This window comes from Sturnira hondurensis, unplaced genomic scaffold (assembly GCF_014824575.4).
Source record: "Sturnira hondurensis isolate 20B ecotype Veracruz unplaced genomic scaffold, ASM1482457v3 Scaffold0023817, whole genome shotgun sequence".
In the NCBI taxonomy this organism is placed as follows: Eukaryota; Metazoa; Chordata; class Mammalia; order Chiroptera; family Phyllostomidae; genus Sturnira; species Sturnira hondurensis.
The window spans coordinates 8972310-8999501 of record NW_028096448.1 but is presented as its reverse complement, the minus strand read 5'-3'; the positions used below and the strand labels follow the sequence as shown (position 1 = coordinate 8999501).

General features: G+C 42.0%; 1 protein-coding gene across 2 annotated transcripts in view; it reads right to left on the bottom strand.

Annotated features, from left to right (window-relative positions):
* Positions 1-1276: 1276 nt before the first annotated feature.
* The window catches only part of E2F3 (E2F transcription factor 3), a 72702-nt gene continuing 46786 nt past the window's right edge, over positions 1277-27192 (bottom strand). Inside the window, exons 2-7 of one of the 2 annotated variants that reach the window (XM_037037884.1) lie at positions 14568-14679; positions 13112-13313; positions 11718-11876; positions 8710-8824; positions 7049-7184; positions 1277-4768 (exon numbers count right to left, since the gene is read on the bottom strand). In XM_037037884.1, coding sequence (XP_036893779.1) covers positions 4506-4768; positions 7049-7184; positions 8710-8824; positions 11718-11876; positions 13112-13313; positions 14568-14679 — 987 coding nt within the window. In that variant the 3' untranslated portion in view covers positions 1277-4505. Of the gene's footprint in view, positions 4769-7048; positions 7185-8709; positions 8825-11717; positions 11877-13111; positions 13332-14567; positions 14680-27192 lie in introns of both variants that reach the window. The other variant, XM_037037883.1, reaches the window with a different exon arrangement.

The window sequence follows — 27192 nt, the reverse complement described above, 5'->3', positions numbered from 1 at the left end:
TATGCTTTGACAAGAGTGCTCAATACAGCACTTACAATAGTACTGAAAGGTGAAAACAACACTCATGTTCAACAACTGATTAATGGATAAACAAAAAGGTAGTACAACCATACGAGGGAATATTATTGGGTACAGAAAGGGATGAAACACTGACACATGTTATAACTTGGATGAACCTTGAGGACATTATGCTAAATAAAAACAGACAGATGCAAAAGGTCACATATTGGATGATTCCATCTGTAGGAAGTATCCAGAAAAGACAAATTCACAGGGACAGAAAGCAGGCTAGTGGTTGCCAGGGGCTGGGAATAGGAGATGGGGAATAATTGCTCACTGGGTATGGGGTTTCCTTTTGGGGTCAGAAAATGTTGTGAAATAGTGGTGATCTCACACAACACTGTGAATGAATTAAACGTCTTTAATGGATAATGATGTCATTGATGGTGTTTTACCTGGCAGAATATAAACAGTACCTGGCATAATATAAGCATTCAATGCTATATATTACTTTACAGCAAAACAAACAAAAATCACTCAAATACAAAATCACCTAGGTTAATAAATTATTAAATATATTTTTAATTACTGGAATGCTATGCAGCCTTTGGAGAATGAGTACTCAAGGAAAGATGTGTAAGATGCAGTTAGTTAAAAAAAGACCCAGAGAAGCGTATTTTTGGTATGCTTTGTTAAAATACACACACCCAGGCAGATACGTTTTTATATACGTGCAAGTAAACAACGAGATAGTGAATAAAAGTGCAAACAGTGGTTACCTCTGGGGTGACCAGAGTGCGGAGGGCAGGGAATGGCTTGCTTTTTTGTATACATTTTGAAGTTTTTCGATGAGCTTAGAGTTCAGAGTGTGAAAATGCAGACAAAAAAGCCCTAATATGGCATTACAAGAAATACAGAATAACAAGGGAAGTAATTACCAGTATCAAGAAAGAAACTTTACTGGCTTCATACTCCTGATGGGGAACAAAACTGGACTTGTCACTGTCTCAGGGTGAAAAGCCCTCAGTGCCAGAGCGGCCTCTGCAGGGGTCAGAGACACAGTGAGTGCCTGCTCTTCCCAAAGTGGGGCGGCCACCAGTGCTCCACAAATGCTCGTTCCATGTTCCCAAAGTGTCCCAAGTGGGGGGCAGGGCATACAGTGTTTTGAGCTTGTGTTCAAACTTTCCCCGTAACTTGTTACAGCAGGTCTTTAAGCATGAAATTAATATAGGAGCAGGAGGCTACAGTAAGAAAATCCATTCACAAGTCTGAACTCTTAAAAAAAGTCATTTTATTGATCCTTTACCATACAAAATTTATTCAAATTACACCCATTTGAAGTGGTAAGATCACAGCTAGAGAACAGGTTACCCTGTAACAAATCTATTTACAAAATCCATCATAAAAGCTTTTTTTTACATTATATTACACAATTTCTTTTTCAAACTAGCATACAACACAAAGCTAAACTGATTAGTAGTTTGCCTTCTCCCAATTTGGGGAGAAATACTTCCTTTTGACAAAATCTTGTATCCCAGAGGAAGAGAAATTCCCACAATCAGACAATTGCCACCCGACTCACCCCACAAGGCATCTGCCGTCAAATCCCTGCTCTCACACACACAAGTTGTCATGCACACGCCGAGTTCTTCCTTCTTTTTCCTGAAAGCTAAAGCTTTAAATACTGCGATTTTATTTACAGATCTACACTCAAAACAAAAATGAAACGAGAACCACAACAAAACCCAAAATATAACACTCTTAAAAAATTACAAACCAGCTAGAAAATATTCTGGCAGTGTTTACAAATTAATTGCTATCTCTGTACAAAACTGCTAGATAATGAAAATGTGAGAAGACTACATACCAACTTAAATAGAACCATTGCTATGCACAAGTCTGTACATATAAACACATACCTTAACACTGTTTGACAGCTCATGTGTTGCCCTTTATACAGTTTATTTTCTAAGGCTCACACAGTCATAATTCGCACACTTGTAACTTTTAGCCATTTCATGTGTGAGTTTTAATAGCAGCAACTCAACGGTACCAGGAAACCGGCATACTTTGACTTAAAGTAACACAAATACTGGACAACCAACTCACTTTGTGTGCCGGATACTGTGTCAAAAAGAAAAGGATTGACACAAACAGAATACAGCATGGACATTTAATTAATGTGCACCAGTTAAGCCCAGTAACTGGAGATATCTTATGGGTGAAGGAACTTTTAAGACTTATCAGTATTCCTTTCATTAAAAAAATAAATACGGCATTACATTATGAAAGGTTTAACGAGAAATTCAACAAAACACAGAACAACCTAGCCAGGCGAGCTCAGTCTTCAGACTTTGGGAAAAAGTCAGCTCCGTGCAGCTGGCAGAGAATCACACAAAGCTGGAAGCAGAGGCAGCTAACCAGATGAGATAAATACGGGAAATGGGGAAAAGCTTGGCATAAATGGTTTCCCATACAGGAAAAAACCCCACAGTGCATTTCCAGTAGGCACTTGACACAAAGCTCTCCCTCCCTCCCTCCCCCACCCCAATGCTTCATCTCGGACCACATGATACTTGTACCAAGTCCAGTGTGTGTGAGGGGAGGAGGCTGGGGATGGAGGCAGAAGAAAAAGGAGGGTAATCTGCACCTTTGTTTTTCTTCCCAAACACACACACTCATACATACCTACACAAATCATTTAAAGTGCTGGTGTCATGGTTTTGACCCCACCACCACTTTGCATATTGTGGAAATCTACCTAGAGTTTGTGGTTTTGTGTTTTGCATTTTTCCTAAGGGATATTCTCAGTTCAACTACACATGTGAATCAAGTGCCTACTATGTGCCTACCACTGTGCCAGGCACATAGCATTTCCATTTCTGTTCGTTTTTTTATAAGACTCCCTCATTCCCGTTAGCATCCAAGGAATGGATTTGAGGTACTACGTCACATTCCTGGTGGGCGACGGCCACCTTCCCTGACCAATGGGAGAGCCTATCTTGGACATAACTGGTGGGATTTGCAGCTTACATGAAGCCTCCAGCTTGGGACACCATTCCTGAAGAGTAAAGTGGGGAGACACCCTGTCATTCTATCACTTCATTTTCCACGCCCGCACTTCCCTTGGTCCAACTTATTCCTTCATAGAGGAAGGGAGAGGGGTTCTGGCCAGGGGAATGGCAGCCCCCCCCCCAAAGTGGGAGCTCCCTGTTCTCACCAGCTTGAGTAAATGCCACTGGTAGGATGCCACTCACACAATGGGATGTCTTTCTCCCTAGAGGCCTTTCCATCTGACCCCATCCTGAGAAGTGGTCTCCCTGAGTGCAGTGTAAGAGAGCCCTTTCCCGGGTCTCGGGGCCCCGGGGAAGCCCAAGGACAGAGGGATCCACACCAGCTGCTCCTCGGGATTGCTATGTCATCTGACCTGGTTCTCCTTGCAAACGGGCCACCCATGTCAGCGAGCTCCAAGACCAACTCGCTCCAAGCCCCGCCTCCAGGGAAGGAAGCCAGATGGGGCAATGCTTCTTGCAGAGGTGGTTAAACTTTAGATCACATGCTTACATGCTCTGATCAGAGAGGCTCTCCACCTCTGCTTAAATAATTTGAATTAGTAAAAACTGCTTCAAAGTAAACAATTGAAATGGTGCTGGGTGCCACAGGAATGCTTAAATGGCAGCTAAAAAAATAAAAACTCTAAAACCATCCACAAAGAACTCCTAAGTAGGCATTTGCTAAAAATCAACTTTAAACTCACAAACACGTTGGGGGCAGGGGAGTGGGAGTGGTTTATGGAGACGGGAAATCCACAACAGCTCAGAGTGGCAGAACTTGACTATTCTTCTGTGTCTGCAACAAGTGTTTCAAAACAGGTTCTTCATCCAAAAGGCTGTGGAGGTTCCCTTGACCTTCTAGTGTGGGACACACAGTCCATAGCTTACACTGAATTATGACAGTAAGTAATTTAAATATTCCTAAGAAGAACTGAAGAAATCCATTTCATACTTTTGCACGACTTCAAGTTTACAGTTCCTGCAGTTCCATTCCATATTAGCAGACCCCAAAGACATGCATTCTGCAGAGAAGGCACGGCTTGAAATGCTATTAAGGAAGATTGCTGTATTCCAGTGGGCCAGGTGGCCAGACCCCATTCTACAGCCCATCCGTCAGGCACGGCAAGCCAATCCGGGAGGGAGGGAGGGCGGGAGGAAGGAAAAGTATGGGTGAGAGACACCTGATTGCACATTTTCTCACTTGCTGACTCATCCAGGAGATTTTGGAGCCTGGGGAAAAGCAGGGTTTTCCCAAGGGAGCCTGCAACTGTGCGCTTAGACAATTTATTAAAAAACAAAAATCATTAAAATGTCAGCTCTGTTCTGAAGTTTGTAGTTTACTTCATGATACTATCTTGGAGGAAGAAGGTAGGAAGGGACAACACTGCATGACAGGTGTTCTGGTTCCATAATAAAAAAATATTGGTTTATAGGGGAGTTCACAAAGCATAATCAACTACACATAAAGTCTTCCACCAGTGGGAGCTTTTCCAAGTCATAAGCATCGAAGAGATCGCTGATGCCTTCTTCCTCCCCGAGACTTAGGAGATAGTCTTCTTGGAGCAGGGGAGGCAGTAAGTTCACAAATGGTCCTTCTAGGTTGGAAGGAATCTGGTCCTCAGTCTGCTGTAAAAGGTTGGTGGGGGAGGCCAGAGGAGAAAGGTTTGCCATAGAAATTGAGCAATCGCTATGTCCTGAGTTGGTTGAAGCCAAGTCTGAATGGAAAACATTGGCAAAAACACGAGAATAAGTTAGGAGAAAATCAAAATGAGTTTCCTTTCAGAATACACAGGTTGCTGCTTTAAAAGCATTCACCCTCTGCTAATAGCAACTAGACAACATGATGATACAGTTCGCCTTAGGGAGTCTCGCTTTGTTCTGGTGCACTCCCTCATCCTTTATAGTGCCTGCAGTTAAACAACGCAAAAACCTTCAAAGGTTAGAGGTCAACAGGTGAAAACACTTCTCTCTGATGTTAGCCATTATTTAAGGAAATATACATGGTGTAACAAAAGGAGGATTATAGTTGTAAGTGCTAAAAACACAGGATTTATCCTTATATTATTACTTATTAATTACTGTATTATTTTCCATACAAGCAACTGTAAACCTACTTTTGACCCCCCCCCCCAGTATACATACAATAAGGTTTGCTGCCTAGTAGAAACTTGCTGCTTTTAACTTACTCTTTTTTTTTAAATTTTTTATTTATTTATCTTTAGAGGGGAAGAGAAGGAGAGAGGGAGAGAGGGAGAGAAATATCAATGTATGGTTGCCTCTCATGCATCGCCTGCTGGGAACTGGCCTGCAACCCAGGCATGTGCCCTGACTGGGAATTGAACCGCAATCCTTTGGTTCACAGGCCTGTGCTCAATCCACTGAGCTACACCAGCCAGGGCAACTTACTCTTTTTTGAACAATAGCTTATTAAAGATACCTCTGAAAAATACAAATAACAAGACATACTCACTTTGAATATTTATGGGGAAAAAAGTCTTTTGTTTTACTATTTGATGTGCTGTACAGTAGTCCCATCTCATCTGAGGTTTTGCTTTCCCTGGTTTCAGAATTACCCACAGTCAACTACAGTCCGAAAATATCAAATGGAAGATTCCAGAAATAAACAATTCCTAAGTTTTAAATTGCCACCATTCTGAATAGGGTGATGAAATCTTGCGCTTTCCTACTCCATCCTGCCTGGGATGCGAACCATCCCTTTATCCAGCCTCTTGGCACTGCAGACACTCCCTGCCCACTAGTAATTTAGGAACCATCTCAGTTATTGGGTGGACTGTTGTACCACAGTGTGTGTTCAAGTGATCTCCATACTGCCTAACGCTACCTCATGTGGCCTGTCATTCAGCTTTTTTATCTTATTACGCAGGCACCATGTCATCTCACATTATCACAGGAGGTATGGTGAGTACAGTACAGGATATTTGGAGAGAGCCCACAGGCACATAACTTCTATTACAGTACACTGTTATAATTGTTCTATTTTATTAGTAGTTGTTGTAGTTAATCTCTTACTGTGCCTAATTTAAAAATTAAACTTTATCATAGGTATGTATGTCTAGGGAAAAAAACCTTTATATACAGTTGACCCTTGAACAACATGAGTCCACTTAAACTTGGATTTTCCCCCCAATAAATACTTGTACTGTCTTCGATCAGCAGCTGTAGTCCACAGGGGTTCTGGAACCAATACCCCTTGGTTATCGAGGGACAACTTAAGTTTTGGGAGAGTCAAAAGTTATATGTGAACTTGGCTGTGTGGGGGGCTTGGTGCCCCTAACCCTGTTGTTGTTCAAGGGTCTACTGTACAGGGTTTAGCATACCCCCAGTTTCAGGCATCCACAGCACTGTTTTGCTCCTTATTAAACCAGACCTATTCACTTAAACCATCATGATTCTTGTTGCTATATTGAGAGACGGAGGGGAAACTAAATACACATCCCCAATCAGAAACTGAAAAAAAAAATCACAAATATCTCCCTGTGCTCTAGGGACAGTAGAGGAAGAAGTAGAATTATTTTGCTGGGGATTTCCGCCAACATCCTCTCCCCATCACATCAAAGGGAGGGAGGGGAAAATCAAGACAAAACTTCTTTGATAGAAGGCTTTTCTTTTATAAACGTTTTTCATTTCTCTCTCTAATGATCTCTGCAGCACCATGCAAAGGTGTGTGGCTAAGTGTAGCCAATGATTCACCAGCTCTACCCCTACTTCGGGTGGTTTTCCAAACACGGCAAGGAAATGCTTTCTGCCAATAGCAAGAGCCTCAGGGACTCCATTAGCGGGTGGAGGAGTCATTAGCCCGAGACCATTTATTTTATCCTGTAAACTACTCAGAATGCCTTTTTAAAAATGTTACCTTAATAACAATAACAACAGAAGATTCTGTGTCCTGCCTAGACTTGTGGTTCTGATACAGGATCCTTGTAGTCACCTTCATCTCAGACATAGTTTCCAAGTGACAAAAAGAGCACTTTTACCTTTGGAAGTGGGTTTAGGGATATTCCCATTGTGGTCTTGGTTGGTTGTTTTCACTGGACTGTGTGTTTCAGTCTCTTCTGGACATAAGTAAACCTCAATGGGTCCTTGGGTACTTGCCAAGTGTATTTGTAGGCTCTACGAGCAGAAAAGAGCGAGAAGAGTTCAAAGTGAAAGTTCTTTGTAAAACGAAAGCTATAGTCATTTTCATCTAAAAATGTTAAGGCAAGCATAATTTTTGTAGGTCACTGCTTTTTTCATAGGTAGTCCACTTTTACCAGCGATTGTTATCCTCTAGAGAACAGGTCAGCAAACTAGAGTCCATGGCCCAAGCCCAGTCCACGAAATGATTTTGTATTGGGTTGGCCGAAAAGTTCATTTGACTGATCGAACATGTCAAAAATGGTTTGCAAAGTTTCGTGCTGGAGAATTTTTGCTGGATGATGCTCCACCGTTGGGTAGACCAGTTGATAGTGATGAAATTCAACATTAATTGAGAACAATCATGTTATATCACACAGAGTTAGCCGACATACTCAAAATATCCAAATTAATAAGTTACTGGTGAAAATGAACAATGTTTCTTATTTTACAGGAAAAAAAAAACCTTATGGACTTTTTGGCCAACCCAATAAATAAAGTTTTATTCACACATAGTCATGCTTACTCCCATTACTAATGCACTGCCCCTGACTGTTTTATTTTTCATGCTACAACGGCACAGTTGTGCTGTTGGATAGCCCCAACAGAGACCATATGATTCACAAAGCCAAAAATATTTACTGTGTAGCCCTTAAGAAAAAATTGCTGACCCCTGCCCTAAAGGAAGTGAATTAATGCTCTCCAAATATATTCTTTTCTTTTGTAAACTATTAAAAGGTCCTTTTAGTATTCCAAATGCAATATTTCCATGTTATTATCCCTTTATGGTAGGGCATTTTATGTCGAACTTTAATAACCACTGGAACTGAGTTTAATCAGAGAATGCAGCACACTAATGTTTAACATTCCACTTCATCTAGGTCACAGGGCTATTATTATCACTTAGGGTGAACTCTACCTAGATGGAAGCTTGCAAACCTCCCTCTTTTTATTTTCTATGCATATTCTTTTTACTACATTTCTTTACCTTAGAATCATAGTCTAATTCTATTATCAAAAATATCTAAAATCAATCACAATAATATGCCCTTGCTTTCGTACAATATTCTAGTCTATCAAATAATCCAAAGTCCCATTTCATTCCTTAAAAGTAAACATAATATAAATGATAAATTCTTAAATGTGGTAAGTTAGGGAGATACTTTCAAACATTTGTATCTCTGTTTGTGGTGGGAACCAGAGTAATCAACATAAAATTCCCCAGAAATTCAAATCGACCAGAAGCAACAAATTATGTAAAAAAGGAAGTACAGAAGGGATGGGATTTTACGGCACTTTGAGCTGAGTGCCCTTGTACATATTAAAATTAGACTTCTCGGACATTCGATGCATCATCCTGGACTGGGGAAATGCTTCTAAGGTTAGGATGAAGTAAAACAGATGGTGAAAGAACTTTCAAGTTTTTGGAGGGTATGAACTTGAACCATGAATCAACGCTTCTTTAACTTCCGGTACTCCATAAAGATCTCTGCAGATGAACAAAGACGTGTCGTCTCCTTACCTCTAATGGGTCAGGCACTTCGAGTCTTGTTTCTGGAGGGGCTTTCACAACTATGACAGTTTGGTCTTTAAGGCCACTAATTTTTCGGATATCTTGATATGTAACATACGCTAACGTACAGAATGTTAAGGAAATCTTCCAACTAATTGCCTCAGATGTAACCATGATGAGGAGATAACAAAAGAGGTGCATGGAGAATTCGCGAAATATTTTATATTTATGGTATCCATGAATCTCGTTTTCTGGGTGATTCTAAACGACAAATGTATAGTTTTGTCCTGCACATTTTTAAAATGTCTGTGGCTATTTAAAATATTAAACACAGAAACAGAATAGTTCAAATACATTACCAAAAGAAAACCAAAGCCTAATCTGGTCAGGGATTGTCAACCCAGATCCTGCTGGAGCACAAGTACTCATGAGCTCCAACGAAGTGCGCTGTCACTCAAATTGAATGACAGCAGACGGCAATGTATAGGAAAAGAGGAAAAGCACTATTAAGTGTAATGTTTTAGAAATTCCAGTAACTTCCATCTTCTACCTGATTATTAGAAAGTGTCAGCAGCCACCCAAATGAATGAATGAATTAGTAGCAAATAGTTATTAATGGGAGAACACAATATTGTTTAGGTGGGCAACAGGCTTTCTTAAGTGTCCCTAGGTTGGTTGTGGTCATATATAGTCCACTGGTAAGAGTGTCAGTCTTTCTCTGTTAAGAAAATTATCCTTTGTCTGATATTATTAACTCTGTCACCATTTCAGTGTTCACAAGGAGGAAAGCAGCTTCCAGATTGTCTGCAACCTGCATGAATGAATTTGAAAAACACTACTTTCAGAAAAGAGAGTCACATTATATTTCAGTACTCTGGGTAGTTACTTCTGAGCACTGAACGCATCTTTTAAGTGCGCTGGCAGCCAAAGCTAAGAGGACATCATGAGAGGACATGGCACTATTATATGATAAAAGTATCCATGCGAGCTTGTCTAGAGAGATAAGCTTTTACTTGGCGCTAAGACAGAACAGGCTGCATGGCTTTCTTATAAAAGGAACATGGAGTAACACAATGTACAATGTCTTTAGCCAACATTTTTCTTTATAAACCCACAAAAAACGCCCATGATAAAACAGCAAATCACAACTCAATGAAGGCATTTCTACAGGTAATATAACGTAGCTAATAGACTCTGTGATCTAATATATTGAACACAGAAATAGGACTCAGAGAGCCTGGAGGAAATAATGTCCCTTCAAATAGCAGCTTTTTATTAGAAATTGAAGGAAGCTAAGAACCTATTCCTCAGGAAAACAAACACATCCACCCCAAATCTGCACACACATTTAAGGGCATTTATCAAGACTATCTTCTTTAAGGCTCAATAACTGAGACAACTGCCCACAGTGCTGAGCTTGCCTGGACAGCTGAGCAGGATTCCAGGTTTCATGCCACCATTTACCTCATCAAGAAAGCCAACTGGTACCCTTACAAAAGGCTGACAATTCTGAACTTTTCCTGAGAACCCTGGGGAGACTGATCAGGTACTTACACCATAGCCCACTGTCAGGAGCTATGTGACAAGAACTCATTAAAATAAAAACTCATCTACAATTACTCAACATGCTACAGGAAAGAAAATTTCAACACATTTGTGAACAAGCTGTACCAAATTCGGAACTGAATGGCAAACTGAAATAAGTTGTGCAAATATATTCTCTAATCTTAAAAGTGCTTCCACTGTGGCTCCCTCCTGAATTTGCTTCCTGGGTTAGCAGCCCCCTGCAAGGAAGCTTTCATTTTCTGCAACCAAGGCCCCAAAGAAAGCTAATGTAGGTGACAATGTCATAAACCACAAGCTGCCAATCACGTGTGACTGCACATCTTCTTGCTGGGGCTCCCAACAATGACTGGAACAGCCCAACTGGGGCTATCCCTGTTTCTTCCCCTATAAACCCACTCTGGCCACAATTCGGGCTGCACGCTAGCACACCTCTTTCTGTATTTCATTCATCATCAGATGACAAGGTTAAACTTCTGGTCAACGGGAAATGAATGACTGCAGTTTCAAAAATGGCCTGAACTGGAAAACAAATGTCTCCATACCCTCCGAGGGAAAGCCTGTTAGAGAGGAAACACTATAGGAAACTGGGAAGGACAGACTTTATTTTCTCACAAAGGCAAATGTGGAACAATTGAGCTTGGAACTGAAGTTAGGGATGGGGCAACTTAAAATATTGCTTTTGTTATCAACTAATAACTTGGAATATTGCAAAATCTCCTTGCCAAAACAATGAAGTATTCTCCCTAATTGTTTTGTCTGAAGTGATGAACAGTGGGTTGTCCTGAGGAGGTCAACAGACTGTCAGCCTACTGAGAGCAGGAACTTGCTTTTTGTATCTTTATTTCCAAGAACTAATGTTTGTAGATGAGCGAATACACTGAGATTTCTCAGGCCTTGCAGTGCTTCTGAAATCAGTTTTTAGTGTTGTGAATCAGCATAATGCTCTTTAAAAGTTATAGAATAATTTTTTATACTCTCTGGATTTCCTCAATTGTAGCTCAATCAGACAGATTCAACAAATTCCAATTGCTCCAATATCTGATGAAAAGAAAACAGAATGTGAGAACCCCAACAGTGACAGCTAACACCCACCCAAAATCTGGAAAGCCAAAGATGAATCTGCAGAATGTTGTCATTAATATTAATACTGACACCACACATATCTTATAATAGTGTTGCCTTACGCTATGAGTGTTTCCATATGCGCTAACCACGCATGAATAAAACGACTTAAAAAACAGGCCTCTCCTTGCTATAAAATAGATATAATAGGTGATTATCTTTCCATAAACACTGAGTTTTAATGTAAAAATAAGTGGATCTAGACATATGCACATGCACACACACACACACACACACACACACGTGAGCATGTAACCAGAGTAGACTGTCAATTCTGGAAATAATCTAGGAGACGCTAACCACCGACGACCAGGTGGCACAAAGGATATCTTTGATTCTCTGAATCCTCGGTTAACAGTTTGAGGTCCAGGGTGCAGCTTTGGATCAGTTCATCTAATTTCTTCTCTTCCTGACTGAGCTCGGTCACTTCCTTTGACAGGCCTTGACACTGGGCCAGCATGCCCCCATCCTCAGACAGACTGCAGCCCCTAGAAACCCAAACACAGACTCTTCATGGCTACTTGAGAGGCCAGAGGGAGGAAGAAAATGAACAATTGCGGGAGGGCAGGGAGAAACGATCCTTTGGGTAAACGGCCCCTCTTGACCTAGGGGGTCACACTGTTTGTTTGCCAAGTGTTAAAATTAGAACATTTATGCATATTTTTTAAATATATGCAGTCCTTTACTTTTCACGCCATAGAAATTAAGTGAAAAAAAACCCCTGCTATTTTCGGGGTACTTTCCTACAGTGGAAGCCTGTTTATTCAGAAGGCTCAAATTTGAAGGGCAAAGTGAGGCGGGCAGCTCCTTTCTTCCATATGCCTCCCTGGGGGAGAAAGCAGATAGGAAAACAGAAAAGTGGAAAAACTGAAAGAAAGATGGAATGATTCGAAACATCATCCAAAAAGCACAAAAGGCCTAGGTAGTTTCTGAGGGTCTTATTCCAACAACTAACAAGGGAAAGGAGGGTACAGAAACAGACGCAGGTGCTGTAGCCACGAACACAGGACACCCAGCGGGTTTCTCCCAGACCTCGGGCCACACCCTCTTCTCAGGTTTGCAGTAGGTTTTTTCAACCCTCACAACATACTTATTCCTTCCAATACGCTTTAATAGTTCCTTCTAAAATACTGGCTGTTCAGGTGCTCGTTCATAATTCACAAATTTAATCACACATGCAGATATATAGGCGATAAGCATTACCGCTTTCTAGAAGGAACTGAAGCATTTAACTCTGTGTTCATTTATTCAGAAAGTGAGTTAATCTGCTATTAGAAGCATGGATAGAGATATTTGGTGACTGTGTACTTACACAGATGTGTCAATACACAGCCACAGTTAATTTCCAAATTCCCATTGGAGTTACAGCATGTGCAAGCATCCCTGAAATTACACACATGGACCTCATAGTCACAAGTGAACAGCATTCCACTTCCCATCTGCAGGGCATAATTAATCCCAGGGTCCCTTCACTCAAAGTTAATGAAATACAAACCCCTTTATCTCTGACAGTCTCGAAATAAGTCTGCTCCTAAAGAGACTTTGAACCTGTCGCTAAGGAGTTGGGGAAGGAAGAGAGGAGGAGACAGAAGAAAAGAGTAGGAGAGTTAAGAAACCAAGTGCGGGCATAAATATAACAGCTGGAACTGGGCGAAAGCACAATGTTTGAATGGACCCCATCTGATCGGGGGATGGGGTGGGCGTGCACGCGACTCATACTCACATCCATTGCACGTTGTTTTTAGACTTCTTCTTAATCAGATGGATGCCTTCCAGTACGTTGGTAATATCATAAATCCTTCTCTTTTGCACTTTCAGCACCTCTGCCGCCTTGTTCAAATCCAAGACCCCATCAGGTGACTGGCTCAGCAGCTGAATGAACTTCTTGGTGAGTAGACCAAGGGATGTATCATACCGTGTTTTTTCTGAGGGAGATTTTGGAGCTTAAAGAAAAACAAAAACCGAGCGGTGGGGAATAGGGGGAAAGGTAAAGAAATGAAGGGTTTCTTTGCAGGTGAGCAAGCCCGCTTCCCCACTGCAGCCCGAGTATTAGTACAGGAAGCAAAGCTGCTGCTGTTGCTGTTTTTGTGAAGTTACAGAGAAAGCTGTGAAACTGCTTTATTAGAAAAGGATGAGACAGTACAAATTCCTGTTTGCTTTTACTGTAAGTTTCTCAGTAGTTTCTACTTTGGCTTACCCCATTTCCTGGGGCTAGTGAAGTATCTCACACATAGCAGGTGCTCAAAAATGTCTGTTGAATGAATGAAAAGGTGCTGTAGCCCCATGGGATCTGCACGTATGGAGCCTAACCTGATGGGGCCAGGTGACAAATCTCTGCAGCATCTTGTGACGGGGCACAGACAGACCCACTACAACTGGTTGTTCAGGCTCCAATATGTGTGCGTGTGTATAAGTTGCCCATCAATATTTCAAATCATGCTGTATTTGGATGAAGACTCTGGAATCTGGAAGAGTCTTAATCAAATCTTCCATCCCTCTTGAATGAAATTTCCTATTTAGTATTGTATCTATTCTCTGATAGGTCACAGGTCAAAGGTTTAATTTAGCAGTACACATAATCTGTGGATTGCCTAATTCGTGAACTACAGGGAAGGAGAGAGAGAACAAAGTCTAATTTACCCTTTAGATTAAATGCCTGAGACGTAAGGGACTAGTTAGCCATCTCCCACCTACCTTTCTCTCTCCCAGAAGAAATGGTGATTGTATGGGTAGAAAGGGAAACAAGCTGCAATTCACTGGTCTCAGTCAAGTCTTATGCTGCCTCATGCTGAGCTAGAGACGTAGGCGTCACAGACATTGGTGACTCTGGCACAGTTGGCCTATACCCAGTTAACCTCGGTCTCTGAAGTAATGTCCGTTCAAGTTAGAATTAGATTTCATTGTAGGACGCGACAAAGAGCTTATGTTCTGAGTTGAAAAATGAAATTGCACACATTTTAAGAGGCCTCTCCTTAAGTCAGTATTTAGGTACTGGAGTGATTCTGTAAACCTTTTGCTGGGTGTCTGCAGACACTGTATTTATTTTTTGGATAGGCAGAGAAAGAAATGAAAAAGAACAAAACATGCCAAAATTATTCACACCTTGGCATCCTTCCAGCCACAAGCTTTGAAAGTTGGGAACCCGCACCACAGAGAAGCAGAGATGAAAGAATCCTTACTTTTGGGACTGTCTGGACTTCGCAGTGCAGCTCTCCCTTTGCCCTTTGGGGTTTTTAAACCATCGGAGAGGTACTGATGACCGCTTTCTCCCAGCTCCAGCCTTCGCTTGGCCTGGAATAAGAAAGTACAATCATTCGTCCCGGTTGTATGCACAATCACAAGAGGTGAGGCTGTTTGGAACCTAGTTGCTGCCCAGTGCTCAGTGCTGCAGGCTCATGCCTGCTCTCACACCTCTGCGCCGCTCACTCAGGTCTCACCAGTCCCCACAGCCAGCGTTCTGGCTCTGGGGGCTGAGCTGTCATGAAAACTCTGTCTTCATCCGCAGTGATCATCTGTGTACACTCAGATGGACAAACCCAGCATCCTTTAGGATTAGGTCCAGGAGCCACTTTGTTCATTTATTCGCTGATTTAATACATGTGCCAAGCACGGGGCTAGCTAGGTACTGAGAATACAGCAGGAACCAAGGAACTTAAATGAACTCCTCCCCAGTGAAACTTTGCTGCCTCTCTCCGTCTCTGACCTGGGTTGGACCCTCTTCCTTGTGCTTCCCCAAACACTGTTTATTTGTATCATAACACTTATTGGATATGAGTTATTTTACTAATCTGGTTCTCATTTCCTTCCAGGCAGAGGCTGTTTCCCATTTATCTTTGTATACCGAGTGCTTGGCACAGAGCCTGGGTTCCTGTAGGTATTCAATCTCTCCCCCTCTCTTTAAGTGATTGAATGGTAACACAACTAGTCACAGACTACAGATGGCCATTCATCAGAATAACAAATAGTGCAAACACCCAATCTTCAGCTTCAACCATTAACATTACTCCTGCCACTTTGTCATCAAATCTGGCAAATGAGAAGCCCTCACCTTAGTTTTAAATTTATTTGCATTTCACTTAAAAAACATCCACTTAGTGTCTTCTATGTCCTGGGCACTGGGCATAGGGAAGAAGATAGAGGAGTCCTAAACTGCCTAGGGCACAGAGTCCATGAGCGAAGACGGATTATTAAAGAAGTAATTGCATGGGTCTGATGGGCGCTCAGACAGAAGCAGCACCAACTAGATATTCCACGTGGCAATGTGTGTCTCAGGTCATTTTAAGGCAGGTTCTTCCAATGAGGAAATTCACAATTTCAAAATAACTTCCCATGAATAGAAACGAAAGTAACAACTTATCAGCTGATGATAAATATTCAGTTTCTCTGCAGAAAGTTATCAGCAGTTTGTATTGTTCACTGCAGTAAGCAGCCGGCCACACGTAACTCATCCGAACTGACTTGGGTTATAAATTCTAAATGCTCACTGGATTTTGAAGACAGTTCAAAAAAAGAATAAAATACCTTAATAATTTTAATATTTATGGTATGCTAAAATGTTTGTTGGCTTTATAAATAAGACAGTATTAAGGTTATTATTTCTCCTCTTCCCGTTTTTTTTTTCTTTACCGTGTGGCTTACATTACTGTCACAGATTACCTTTGTACTGCCTAAACGTGACTCTGAAGGCCTATGAGTGACCATTCACCAGTTTGTTTTCTCAACTTCATTTCTCCCTCCCAGATGTTGTGTCCAATCCTTGTATAGTCCTGTTGTTTTGGTTGGCCCAGCAAAATCCCCTCTTCATCGGGCAAACACTCCGACTGCTCCTTGGGGGGTTACCTCCCCACCCCCTTGAAGTCTAAGCTGCAGGCAGGTGGCCCAGGCCTGGCTGGTCCTCGCAGTCCATTCTCCTGTCCTTCATAGCACAGCGACTGGTCAGGGTGGCACACAGCCCAAGCTGGGTGAACAAAGGCAAACTCCAGGAATTTTTCTGCAACTACTGGCAAGGAGAGGGTATACCTTCCCAGTAACATTGGCATGTGGAAGCTGGAAGCTACCTGAGAACGAAGCTCTGCAGTGGAAAGCAGAGTAGAGATGGAGAGAAAGGGGTCTGAGGCCACCATTCAAAGCTCTGGATCAGGTCATACATACACTGGGGTCAACAACTGGCCTTCCCCAGACTTTTCAGTTACATTAATCAATAAAATCTCCTTTTTGCTTGAAGCACTCGGGGTTGAGAACCTGAAAGTGTGGTGTTGCAAGTGGGGGCCAGGGTGGCACAGTGGGGCTGGCAGCCCTGCTGAGGAGCAGCAGAGTGTGTGGGTCACTTCTTGTGGCCTTTGGGAAGTGATCACTGATAGAGACAAGCCTCATTTGAGGCTGGGCTACCTAAAGATAGAGAAGAAAAGAGCTTTGCCGTGGAGGCCTTTTTCTCTGTATAACGCAACCCAAGAAGATAGACAGCTGTATTCTCTGCCCATGCTGAAGTCCACAGAAGGCAAATGGGAAGAGAGTCTGGGACGCCCAACTCTGTGGTCCTAAGGCTGTGCCCTCCTTGAACCTTCATGACAGAGAACCAACCACTGGCCAGCAGCCTGGTGAATATTAGTAGTTTTGGCTCCCCATTTGAGGTTACTGTTTCAAATTGCTCTGGGCCAAGGGCCTATGGAAGCAGTAAACTGATAGGCTGGGGAAATTCTCCAGAAATTTATTGCTAAGAAACTGAGATGGAAATTTAAAGACTAGGACTAGTCACGATGTGTGACTTTGGTTAGCAAACTCCAAGCTCTAGAGTTCACCAAATCTAAGTACTACACAGAAAAATCTACTAAATTTTAAAGGTGTTTGTATCGCCAGAGAATCTCTATATCCAGAAAACAAAAGGTCGATAATGTCTCAGCCACTAAGACAACCACTGATCTCATAAACATACACCAAAAAGATCCGAGAGCTTTTTTTTTTTTAAAGATTTTATTTATTTATCTTTAGAGGGAAAGGGAAGGAGAGAGGGAGAGAAACATCAATGTATGGTTGCCTCTGGTGTGTCCCCTGCTGGGAACTGGCCTGCAACCCAGGCATGTGCCCTGACTGGGAATCGAACCGTAATCGTGTGGTTTGCAGGCCCGCGCTCAATCCACTGAGCTACACCAGCCAGGGCGATCCGAGAGCTTTGAGAGGGTAGAAACTGAGGTAGCCATATTGACTCCACAAGCCAGTCAGGCCTCCAACAAGTGTACAAGTGCCAGCATTTGTGTCAAAGACACGATATGCTACGGAGGCGACCCCTGTGTTACTTTCCTCCTCCAAAGGATGTTTTCTGTTGGGTTTCTCTGTTACCTTTCCCCCACTGTCTAGCGAGTGGGGGCTGAACTTGCAGTTCCTAGATCTGAGGATGGGTGTAATAACTGGGCTCTCTTTTCCAAAAAGGCCAATAATTTAGACATAACAAAGCAGCACTACTTTTAAAAAAAACGACTTTAATTTTTTATTTATTGAGTTTAGAGACAGAGGAAGGGAGAAGGGGAAGAGAGAGGAAGAGCAAGAGAGAAACATCGATTTGTTGTTCCTCGTACTCATGCATTCATTGGTTGATTCTTGTACACGCCCTGACCAGGATCAAACCCAAAACCCTGGCGCATTGGGAGGACACTCTAACCAAATGAACTACCTGGCCAGGGCTTGGAGCAGCAATACTTTAATTTAGCAAATTCAAGAACACATCAATGGTAAGACACACAAAAACGAAAACTAGATGGGCAGATTTAAACAGTGCAGGTGGTCTCTGCCTACACCCCCTTGCCCTGGGAGCAGATGAAAGTCTCTTCTCGTGGTCATCTCAATTTTTGGTTACTGTTAGGGTGAACCCTTTGCTGAACTGAGTTATTTGGTTTATAAACAGATTTTCACATTACATGGCTCCTGAGCCAGAGTCAAGGCTACACAGAGGAGATGCTGTGCAGATCACCCACATGGCACCTTCCTGGAACCTCAGCTCCAACTAAGATCACATTCCTCATAAGAAAATAACAGGATTAATAGTCAGGCAGCCGAACAGTGGGCTGTGGGGAACACCATGGTTTCCACCTGCCTGACATCTGTTGCCTCCATTTTCTTCTGTTGGGGAAGGAACTTTAGTCCACGTGGTTGCTATGTTTCCAAGCCTGAAAACAAGAGGTCTGATATTGCTCAACATCTTAAACTGACCCTTCCCATCTGGTTACAAAGTGGAGTACTGTAATCTGAGCCTACTAATCAGCGCATTCCAGTCTTTTAACTAAGACGACTGGTTTAGAGATGGGCCCCATGAAGAAAGTGGAATGAATCACTCAATCCTGGGATTTTTGTCGAAAAGTACTGGGTTCTTTTCACTGGGAGTTATTAGGCAGTAGGGTATAATCCTGGAGTTGCCTGGGAACTGAGCCAACATAGGAGAAAATAGAGCTAAGCACTGGAGAAAGGCTGAGTCCCAGTACGTTCAAGGGAGGTATAAGATACAGCCACGCCCAAATGCGGTCCTACCCTAGACTTTCACTGGAGTGAGCCAACGAACTCCCCTTTGTGTTAGGAGACAACTGAGTTAGATTACTACCCTTAGCAACCAGGAGCCCGGGTAGGTATGGCCCTTTAGTATTAACTACCATACAATGAACATTTGAGTGCTTACCGTATATTATGCACCACATTAATTGCTTTCTAAATAATTGTTATCTCATTTTCATACAACTTCACAAAGTAGTTTTTATTATCTCTGATTTTATAGGAGAAAACTAAGGTTTAGTGTTTAAATAACTCTTCCAAGGTCACATGGCCAGTAAGCATGCCTACACCAAAGTTCATGCTTATTACCAGTTTATATAAAGAGTTTATTATATTGATACCATCCTACTTTATGATTACACATAAAGAATTTTATTTTCATAATAAAAAAACTTCCCTTTAAATAAATGGCCATGGTAATTCAAACAGCACCAACAAATATACATAGAAAGCATATTTTCTCCTAACCTTGAGCCCTAATTCCCTTCCTTAAAGGCAAGTGCTATTAAGTTTCTTTGACATGCTTTCTAGATAGTCTATGTAAATACACATACGACACCTTTAAAAAGTGTATACAAATAGTAGCAAACCACATACTATTCTTACAACACACTTCAGGGTTTGAGTACTATCAGCATACTTAGAATGACCTTATTTTCCATAGCTGCATAGTACTGTATTAGTATACCACGTCTTGTTTACATAATGAGGAACATACTTGCCTGGAGTATCTGTACCTTCCCTAGGAACCCAGCACTGGGGGCGGGCTCTGGGCAGCTACTCTACCACCACCTGCTCAAGATGGTCCACCTGGATCCCCAACAGCAAGGATGCAAGAACATGAGCTTATGGAACACAAGAATCTTAAGCAGGAGGTCAGTGAGAGGTATTCCTCAGCATAAACAAGTCTCCTGAAATACCTCTTGGAGACCTTTTTGTATGATCACTGGACCAACTAGCAACCTAGTTTCTCCAGATCCCTGTTCATGGCATGTACTCAGTCAAATTTACTTATTTTATGTATGTCTGTATGTATGTATTTAGAATGAATCAAGAAATAAATTTCCAAAGGCTCTTGGCAGGTAAATTATAAAGCTCAAATATTACCAATCTGCAAGGGGAATGTTTAAAACGTGTGTGTGTGTGTGAAAGTAGGTTTACAGTTGTAAGTACCTGAGACAGTTTTTTTCTTGTATTATTATCTATTAATTATTGTACTATTTTCCATATGAAGAACAATAAACCTGCTTTTGTCCCACTCTGTATTTTAAAAGATTTCCAAGAAATAGAAAGAGGAAAAATGACAGCTGCAGTAAGATATGTATAACATGATCTTACTGCAAGGGTAAAAAATGACAAAACTATAGACCTCACTATAAAATTTCCATGTATCCATAAAGGAAAAAGTCTGGAAAGATCCACAATGAGTGTTAGCGGAGGTAATCTCTGAGAACTAAAATATGGGTATTAATTTTATGCTTATAGTTCTGTAGTATTTGACTGTATTTCTTAAAATGATGCATCTACATACGTGTTACATCCTAGCAATTCCACTTCCTGGAGATATTCTGAGAACATTTATGTTGTTTCTAGGGTTTGTACATTAGAAGAAGCACAGCCAGTTTTTAAAAAAATATTTACGTTTTCCCACATTAGTCCAACATAAATGCCCAATCTCAGAATAATTCAGTAAGCTGCTGCACATTTATATAACGGGATGTTATGCAATTAATAATGATGTACATCTGTGCATGTTTTTAAAAAGTAGGCGTGAGTAGTAAAATTGCATTTTCATAGGGAAATTATATGCGCAGGAATAAGGTATCTAAGAGTACATACCAAATAGTTTGAGAATGAATCTTTGTGTGGTAGGGTTCTGGTTTTATTTTCTTCTTAGCTTTTTATATTTCTAAATTATTTTAGGGTGAGCGTGGGTTACTTCCATTACAAGAAAAACAAAAATCGCTTCCATTTGAGGTTAAACAAAACAAGACTGGCAGTTTATTTTTTAAGACCGTTGAAAATCTCATGCAGCATTCACTGTGTATGGCTCTGGATTCCGCACAGAAGTGGGCTGTGCTCCAGAAAGAGCACCCCAGCCTCACGGTGGGAAGTGGTGTTCTTATCTACCATTCACCTGAGCCACCGGAAGAAATTAAATTGAGAAAAAGGCTCGGCCTGCTGTAGGTTAACAAACTGTGAACACTAAAATAAACTCCCTTCAGCCCAGTTAGTAGGAGATCTGGGCAGGGAAAAGAACTAGATATATGATACATTTTGTCTCAAAGCCAAACATGAGACAGGCGTTTTGAACAGAGGAAGGAGGGAAATAGAAGAAAATGGAAATTAAGTAAGAAGAATGAGGACCAGGTTAAGCACATTAGTGAAATAACCCAAAGGAGAACTTTCCAGCTGGAGCCCAGACCACAGCTGAGGCTCCCTTGGATTCTGGCCATCAGCTCAGCAGGTTAGGGCAGGAGGGTTTTAATAAAGGGATACCCAGCTTTCAGTTGTAACTACTATATTTGATGCAGACTCACTGCTTTACTCATTCAGTCATTATGAATGCAACGGCCACACAGTACACCCACCCTCACCAACTAGTAACAGTGAGGTCATCATTGCTCACGCATGTGCATTCCAGTCCACTCTCCTCGACTGCCAGGTTGCGTTGATGTCGCACAAACCATTCTCATTGTATCAACAATGGCTGGACTTCTCCCAGACAGACCACACCTGAACACTTCTAAAGGAAAAGGAATCTCAAACTGAATCATGACTTTTGGAATACAAGTCATTTACTTATGAACCGATGGACTACCTTTCTACATACATTTACTGTTTTAAAAATAATTTAAACAATTTTAAAAATCAGTGCACCCGATTTTTAAAAATCCACTGGCTCAGCCCTGACTGGCGTAACTCAGTGGATTGAGCATGGGCCTGCCCACCAGATGATGGCCGTTCGATTCCCAGTCAGGGCACATGCCTGGGTTGCAGGCCAGTTCCCGGCAGGGGCCAGTTCCCAGCAGGGGATGCATGAGAAGCAACCATACATTGATGTTTCTCTCCCTCTCTCCTTCCCTTCCCCCTCTAAAGATAAATAAATAAAATGTAAAAAAAAAATCCACTGGCTCAGAGAGCTTATGACCACCTCCCCAGGGTCACCTCTGTATCTCCAAGCAGGAAGTTTACACAGCCATTTCTGGGTCTGGCCATTTTCTTTATTTATGTACATTTCCTTCATGATGCCATAACTATCTCTTCCACACTTTTCCCCAACAGTTACATCATTATTTTTGTTTAAATTAAAAACCAGTGCTGTGCATTTTGACTACACAGATACCATTCAAAGCAGAGTTAAACAGTACACCGAGATCGCCTCTCCTGCCTTGTGAAGCTCGTTTGTTTCCTTGGGAGTGTCCAATGGTCCCTCCTGATTTTTGGCACCATTTGCCTTCACCACATCCTCAACTTTTCCAACTTTCCACATTGTATCAAATGCTCTATTTAGTGTCCATTTTTTCTTCTGCCTGAAACCCTTGGACCTCCTGCTGTCTAGACACGAGACTGATTGTTCTCCAAGCCTGTCTCACGGCTGTCTTGCTGCAGTTTTCCCTCACTGCATGTAGTGTTGATGTCTAAGGTGGATACTTGTCATTTGATTGGAAACGCCCAGCCTCGGAGCCTGCACCCCTATTGTTAGATGTTCCCCATTTTGACGGAGGCAGAGCCACCTTTTTACCATAGAAGCAGAAGGTCCCTATTGCCCTTTCTCAGCTTCCCGGAGCCATGGGACCCTGGGCCAGAGCCGTTACCTAGGCTGGCACAGGCAGGCATACCCCGCTGAACTTGGATCTGGAGTCGCTCCTGTGAGGAAGCCGGGTGGTAACGGCTGGGGAGCCTGGGAGAAGGGACTGAGGGACGCTGGCCTTGTTCTGTGGTTTGATGTGTTGGCTGTGGTTCAGGCTATTGACCCTTCTGTTTCTGCCCGTTCTCCAAGCCTGTTTCTCTATAAATAGAGAAATAGTCCAGGAAATTTAGTTATCTAATATTTTTTCAATAAATTACTTTCCTGTTTAAGTTAGCCAGAGTTGATCACACTGTTATCAACTGTTTTCCTGGAACACACCTGAATGAAGTATGGAAGAGAAAATTTGCATCCTTATGTATCTGAAATGCGTTTTCAGCCTCACACTTGATAGTTGGGCTAGGTGACCACCCCTTGACTCGGAACTCTGAAGGCACCGCTCCGGTGCTGGTGATAAGAAACCTACAATCACTGACTCGCTCGCCTTTGAAGCTATTCTACTTTAATCTCTGTAACCTTCCAGGCCTGCCTTACATTATTGTAAAATCTCATAATGTATTCAAGTATGCATCTTCTCTCACTCAATGTGTAAGAAACTCATGGGCTCCTAAAAACCACATCTTGATTTCAGCTTTAAGAAATACTTATGTTGTAAACCATTCCCTCGTTGTCTCTGTTTAACCTTTCTAAAATCCCTATTCCTTTTTAGATCGATCCTCCAAAGCTCTTCGTTCCTTCCTTTCCTCTTATTTTATGAATAGCATAGCCTCTCAGATGCCACTTATTATTTCCTTTAAAGTTTTCTTTTGTTTCCTGTTTAATCGGTTTTCTTCATAGTCATATTTTCCTATCATTTAAAAAAAAATCTTGATCTTACTGTATGATGTTGTGCTCTTTTCTCACCGGTCCAGTCAAGCTTTGTGCCTGTTCCTATTTGAGAGTAGAGAATAAACTGACAACTGGGAGCTGCATGATTTAAGTTGAGGAGATACCTTTAAATGCTAGAATGGAGCCAGTTCATTTATTTTGAGGAAATTTCTCAAAAATGATTTGTTTGCAAAAAGACCCCTGCATTCCAGAGATCTATTCTTTGCGAAGACATTCACATGCCTCCCCTTTTGGCCCTCAGGCCATACCTGAGCTTCTGTGGTTCTTGAGAGCAGACCGACTGTTCTGGGCCACAGCTGCCCCTGCTGAGCCATACTGATGGTCACTCCCCCATCCTTCCTGTTTTCCAGACATCTGTTGAATTATCTTGTCCACTAAGAGCCCCACTCTCTTTTTTAATTATTATTTTAAAAAACCTGTTTAAGCCCTGGCTGGTGTAGCTCGGTGGATTGAGCGTGGGCCTGTGAACCAGACGATCGCGGTTCGATTCCCAGTCAGGGCACATGCCTGGGTTGCAGGCCAGTTCCCAGCAGGGGATGCATGAGAGGCAACTATACATTGATATTTCTCTCCCTCTCTCCTTCTCTTCCCCTCTACAGATAAATAAAATTTTAAAAAAAACCTGTTTATTATAGTTTCAGAGGGATTCAAGGGGAAAGAGCTAAATATGTATGAAACTGCCTTTCTAAATCACAAATGGGCTTCTTTTACTTAACTTTCATTTATCAGCAAATGGTACTGACTACTCACTACATGTAAGGCACTGTGCTAGGCACTTCATATTAGTAAATAAACTAGGCAATGATTTCTTTTGCAAATAGAAGCTGAAGCCCCAATATGTTTCCTACTTAGGTCTCTACCCCAATTATTGTATGTTGATCTTAAAAACCAAAACCCCTTGAAAATCTTTTATAGATTAACTACATCAATGGATGCATATTCATAATCCATCCCCAATTAAGAGTGAAGGGATAAGAAATTTAAGAGAAAGTCCTGATTACTAACTTAAATTGATCCAATGTTACTCTCAGAAATGAGAGAAAATGAGTAATATTTTTGGACTTCTGGTCAAGATGGTGGCATAAGCAGACATGGCTTGCCTCTGTGCACAACCACATCAAAATTATAACTAAAACATAGAACAATCATCACTCAGAACCATCAGAAATTGAGTTGGATGGAGCGGCAGAACTAAAGAAGCCACACCCATACAGACCGGTAGGAGGGGTACAGATATGGAACAGGCTGGTCCCTCACCCACATGTGGTGCTTAAAAATTCGGGAGAGCTATCTCGGGAGTGAGGAGCCCCGGCCCTACACTAGGCTCTTGAGACCAGGGTTCCAGTGCCAGGAAGATAAGTCCCCACAATTTCTGGATTGATGGTAGAAGAAACTGCCTGAGCCCCGAGTGGGTTCTCTTAAAGAACCCACACACAGACTCATCTACTCAGACTCCCTCCCTCTGAGCTCCAGCACTGGGGTAGCAACTTGAAAGGCACACAGGAAGAAACCGAAGTATCTGCATCAAGGTGAGCAGAGGCCACTGTCCCTTTTCTAAATGCTCCCGCCACAGAGTCACACAGCTAGCAAGATGGCACCATAGCTGAAACTCCAACCCCCTGGCTAATGCTGTTTGACCCAGATTAGAGATCCCTAGAATTCCACCTCACTCAACTGGCCCATCCAAGCTGCTTTTCCATATGAATGGCTGTTCTTAGCTTCTGATGCACAACTTCCTAAATCCTCTCAAACAAGCAACAGCTGGCCTCAGCAAGCTCCAGCCCAGTACTAGGAGCAGCCATCTCAGACTGCTTTATAGCACAGGCAGGGTGGCCGCTGGGAAAGCAAAGGTGGGGGTTAACCTTGGCCTGCACCACCAGGGAAACCCCAAGATCAGGGCATCCAGTGGGCAGCTACAGACCATGCTGGAGTACCACCATCCTACCTCTGAACAGCCGATCCTCCATGGAGTGCAAAAATTGGTGGTTAGTGGTCACAGCCAATCCTTGCAGCTGACTGGCCTGGGTAAATCCCTCCTATGGATCTGCCAACAGGTACCTTCATGGCTCAACTAAGAGAGGAGGGTGTACACAGCCCACACAAAGGGCAAACATCGAGTACCCAGCTTGGGTGATAGGGGAGCCTGGGCCACTGGACCCTACAAGACACCTACTACATTAGGCCACACTACCAAGACACAGAATCAAAGCAGCTCTACCTAATACATAGAAACAAACATAGGGAAACTGCCAAAATGAGGAGACCAAGAAACATGGCCCAAATGAAAGAACAGATCCAAACTTCAGAAAAAGAGCTAAATGAAACGGAGTTAAGCAATCTACAAGATGCACAGTTCAAAACACTGGCTATAATGATGCTCAAGGAACTTAGTGAGGATCTCAGCTGCATAAAAAAGATCCAGACAGAAAACAATTGAAATAAAGAACAACTGACAGGGAAACAACAGCAGAGTGGATGAAGCTAAGAATCAAATCAATGATTTGGAGCAAAACAAGAACAACGAGAAAAAGAAGAATACAAAAAAATGAGGGTAGTGTAAGCAGCCTCTAGGACAACTTCAAGAGGTCCAACATTTGCATCATAGGGGTGCCAGAAGGAGAAAAGAAAGCAAGAAATTGGAAATCTGTTTGAACAAATAATTCAAAGAAATCTTCCCTACTATGATGAAGGAAGTAGACATGCAAGACCAGGAAGCACAGAGTCCCAAGCAAGATGGATGCCGAGGCCCACTCCAAGACACATCATCATTAAAATGCCAAAGGTTAAAGATAAAGAGAGAATCTTAAAAGCAGCAAAAGAAAAGAAGTTAGTTACCTTCAGGGGAGTTCCCAGAAGACTGTCAGTTGATTTCTCAAAAGAAACTTTGCAGGCTTGAAGGGACTGACAAGATATATTCAAAGTCATGAAAAGCAGAGACTTAAGCGCCAAGATTGCTCTACCCAACAAAGCTATCATTTAGAATTGAGGGGCAGATAAAGAGATTCCCAGATAAGAAAAAACGAAAGGAGTTCATCATCACCAAAACCAGTATAATATGAGAATTTAGAGGGACTTATTTATGAAAAAGAAGATCAAAACTATGAATAAAATGGCAAAAATACGTACCAACAACTGAATAAAACACAAACTAAGCAACCAGAAGAAGAGAGAGAATCATAGACTAGGAGAGCGTTTTGATGATTGCCAGATGGGAGGGGGTTGTAGTGGAATGGGTAAAAAAACGTGAAGGGAATAAGATGTACAAATAGGTAGTTACAGAATAGTCATGGGCCGTAAAGTACAACATAGGAAATGCTATACAGCCAAGAACTTATACGAGAGCCACAGACATGGACAATGGTGAAGAGATTGCCTGAGGTAATGGCGGGGTGCTGGGTGGAGGGGTGCCAAGGGGGAAAAATCAGGACAGCTGTAACAGAATAATTGACAAAATATAATTAAAAAATAAAAGAACAAAAACAAAAAAAAAGAGAAAATGAGTAATATTTTAAATAAGAGAAATGTGATTACTTTTTATACCCATGAATCACAGTGGTCTCTAAAGCAGA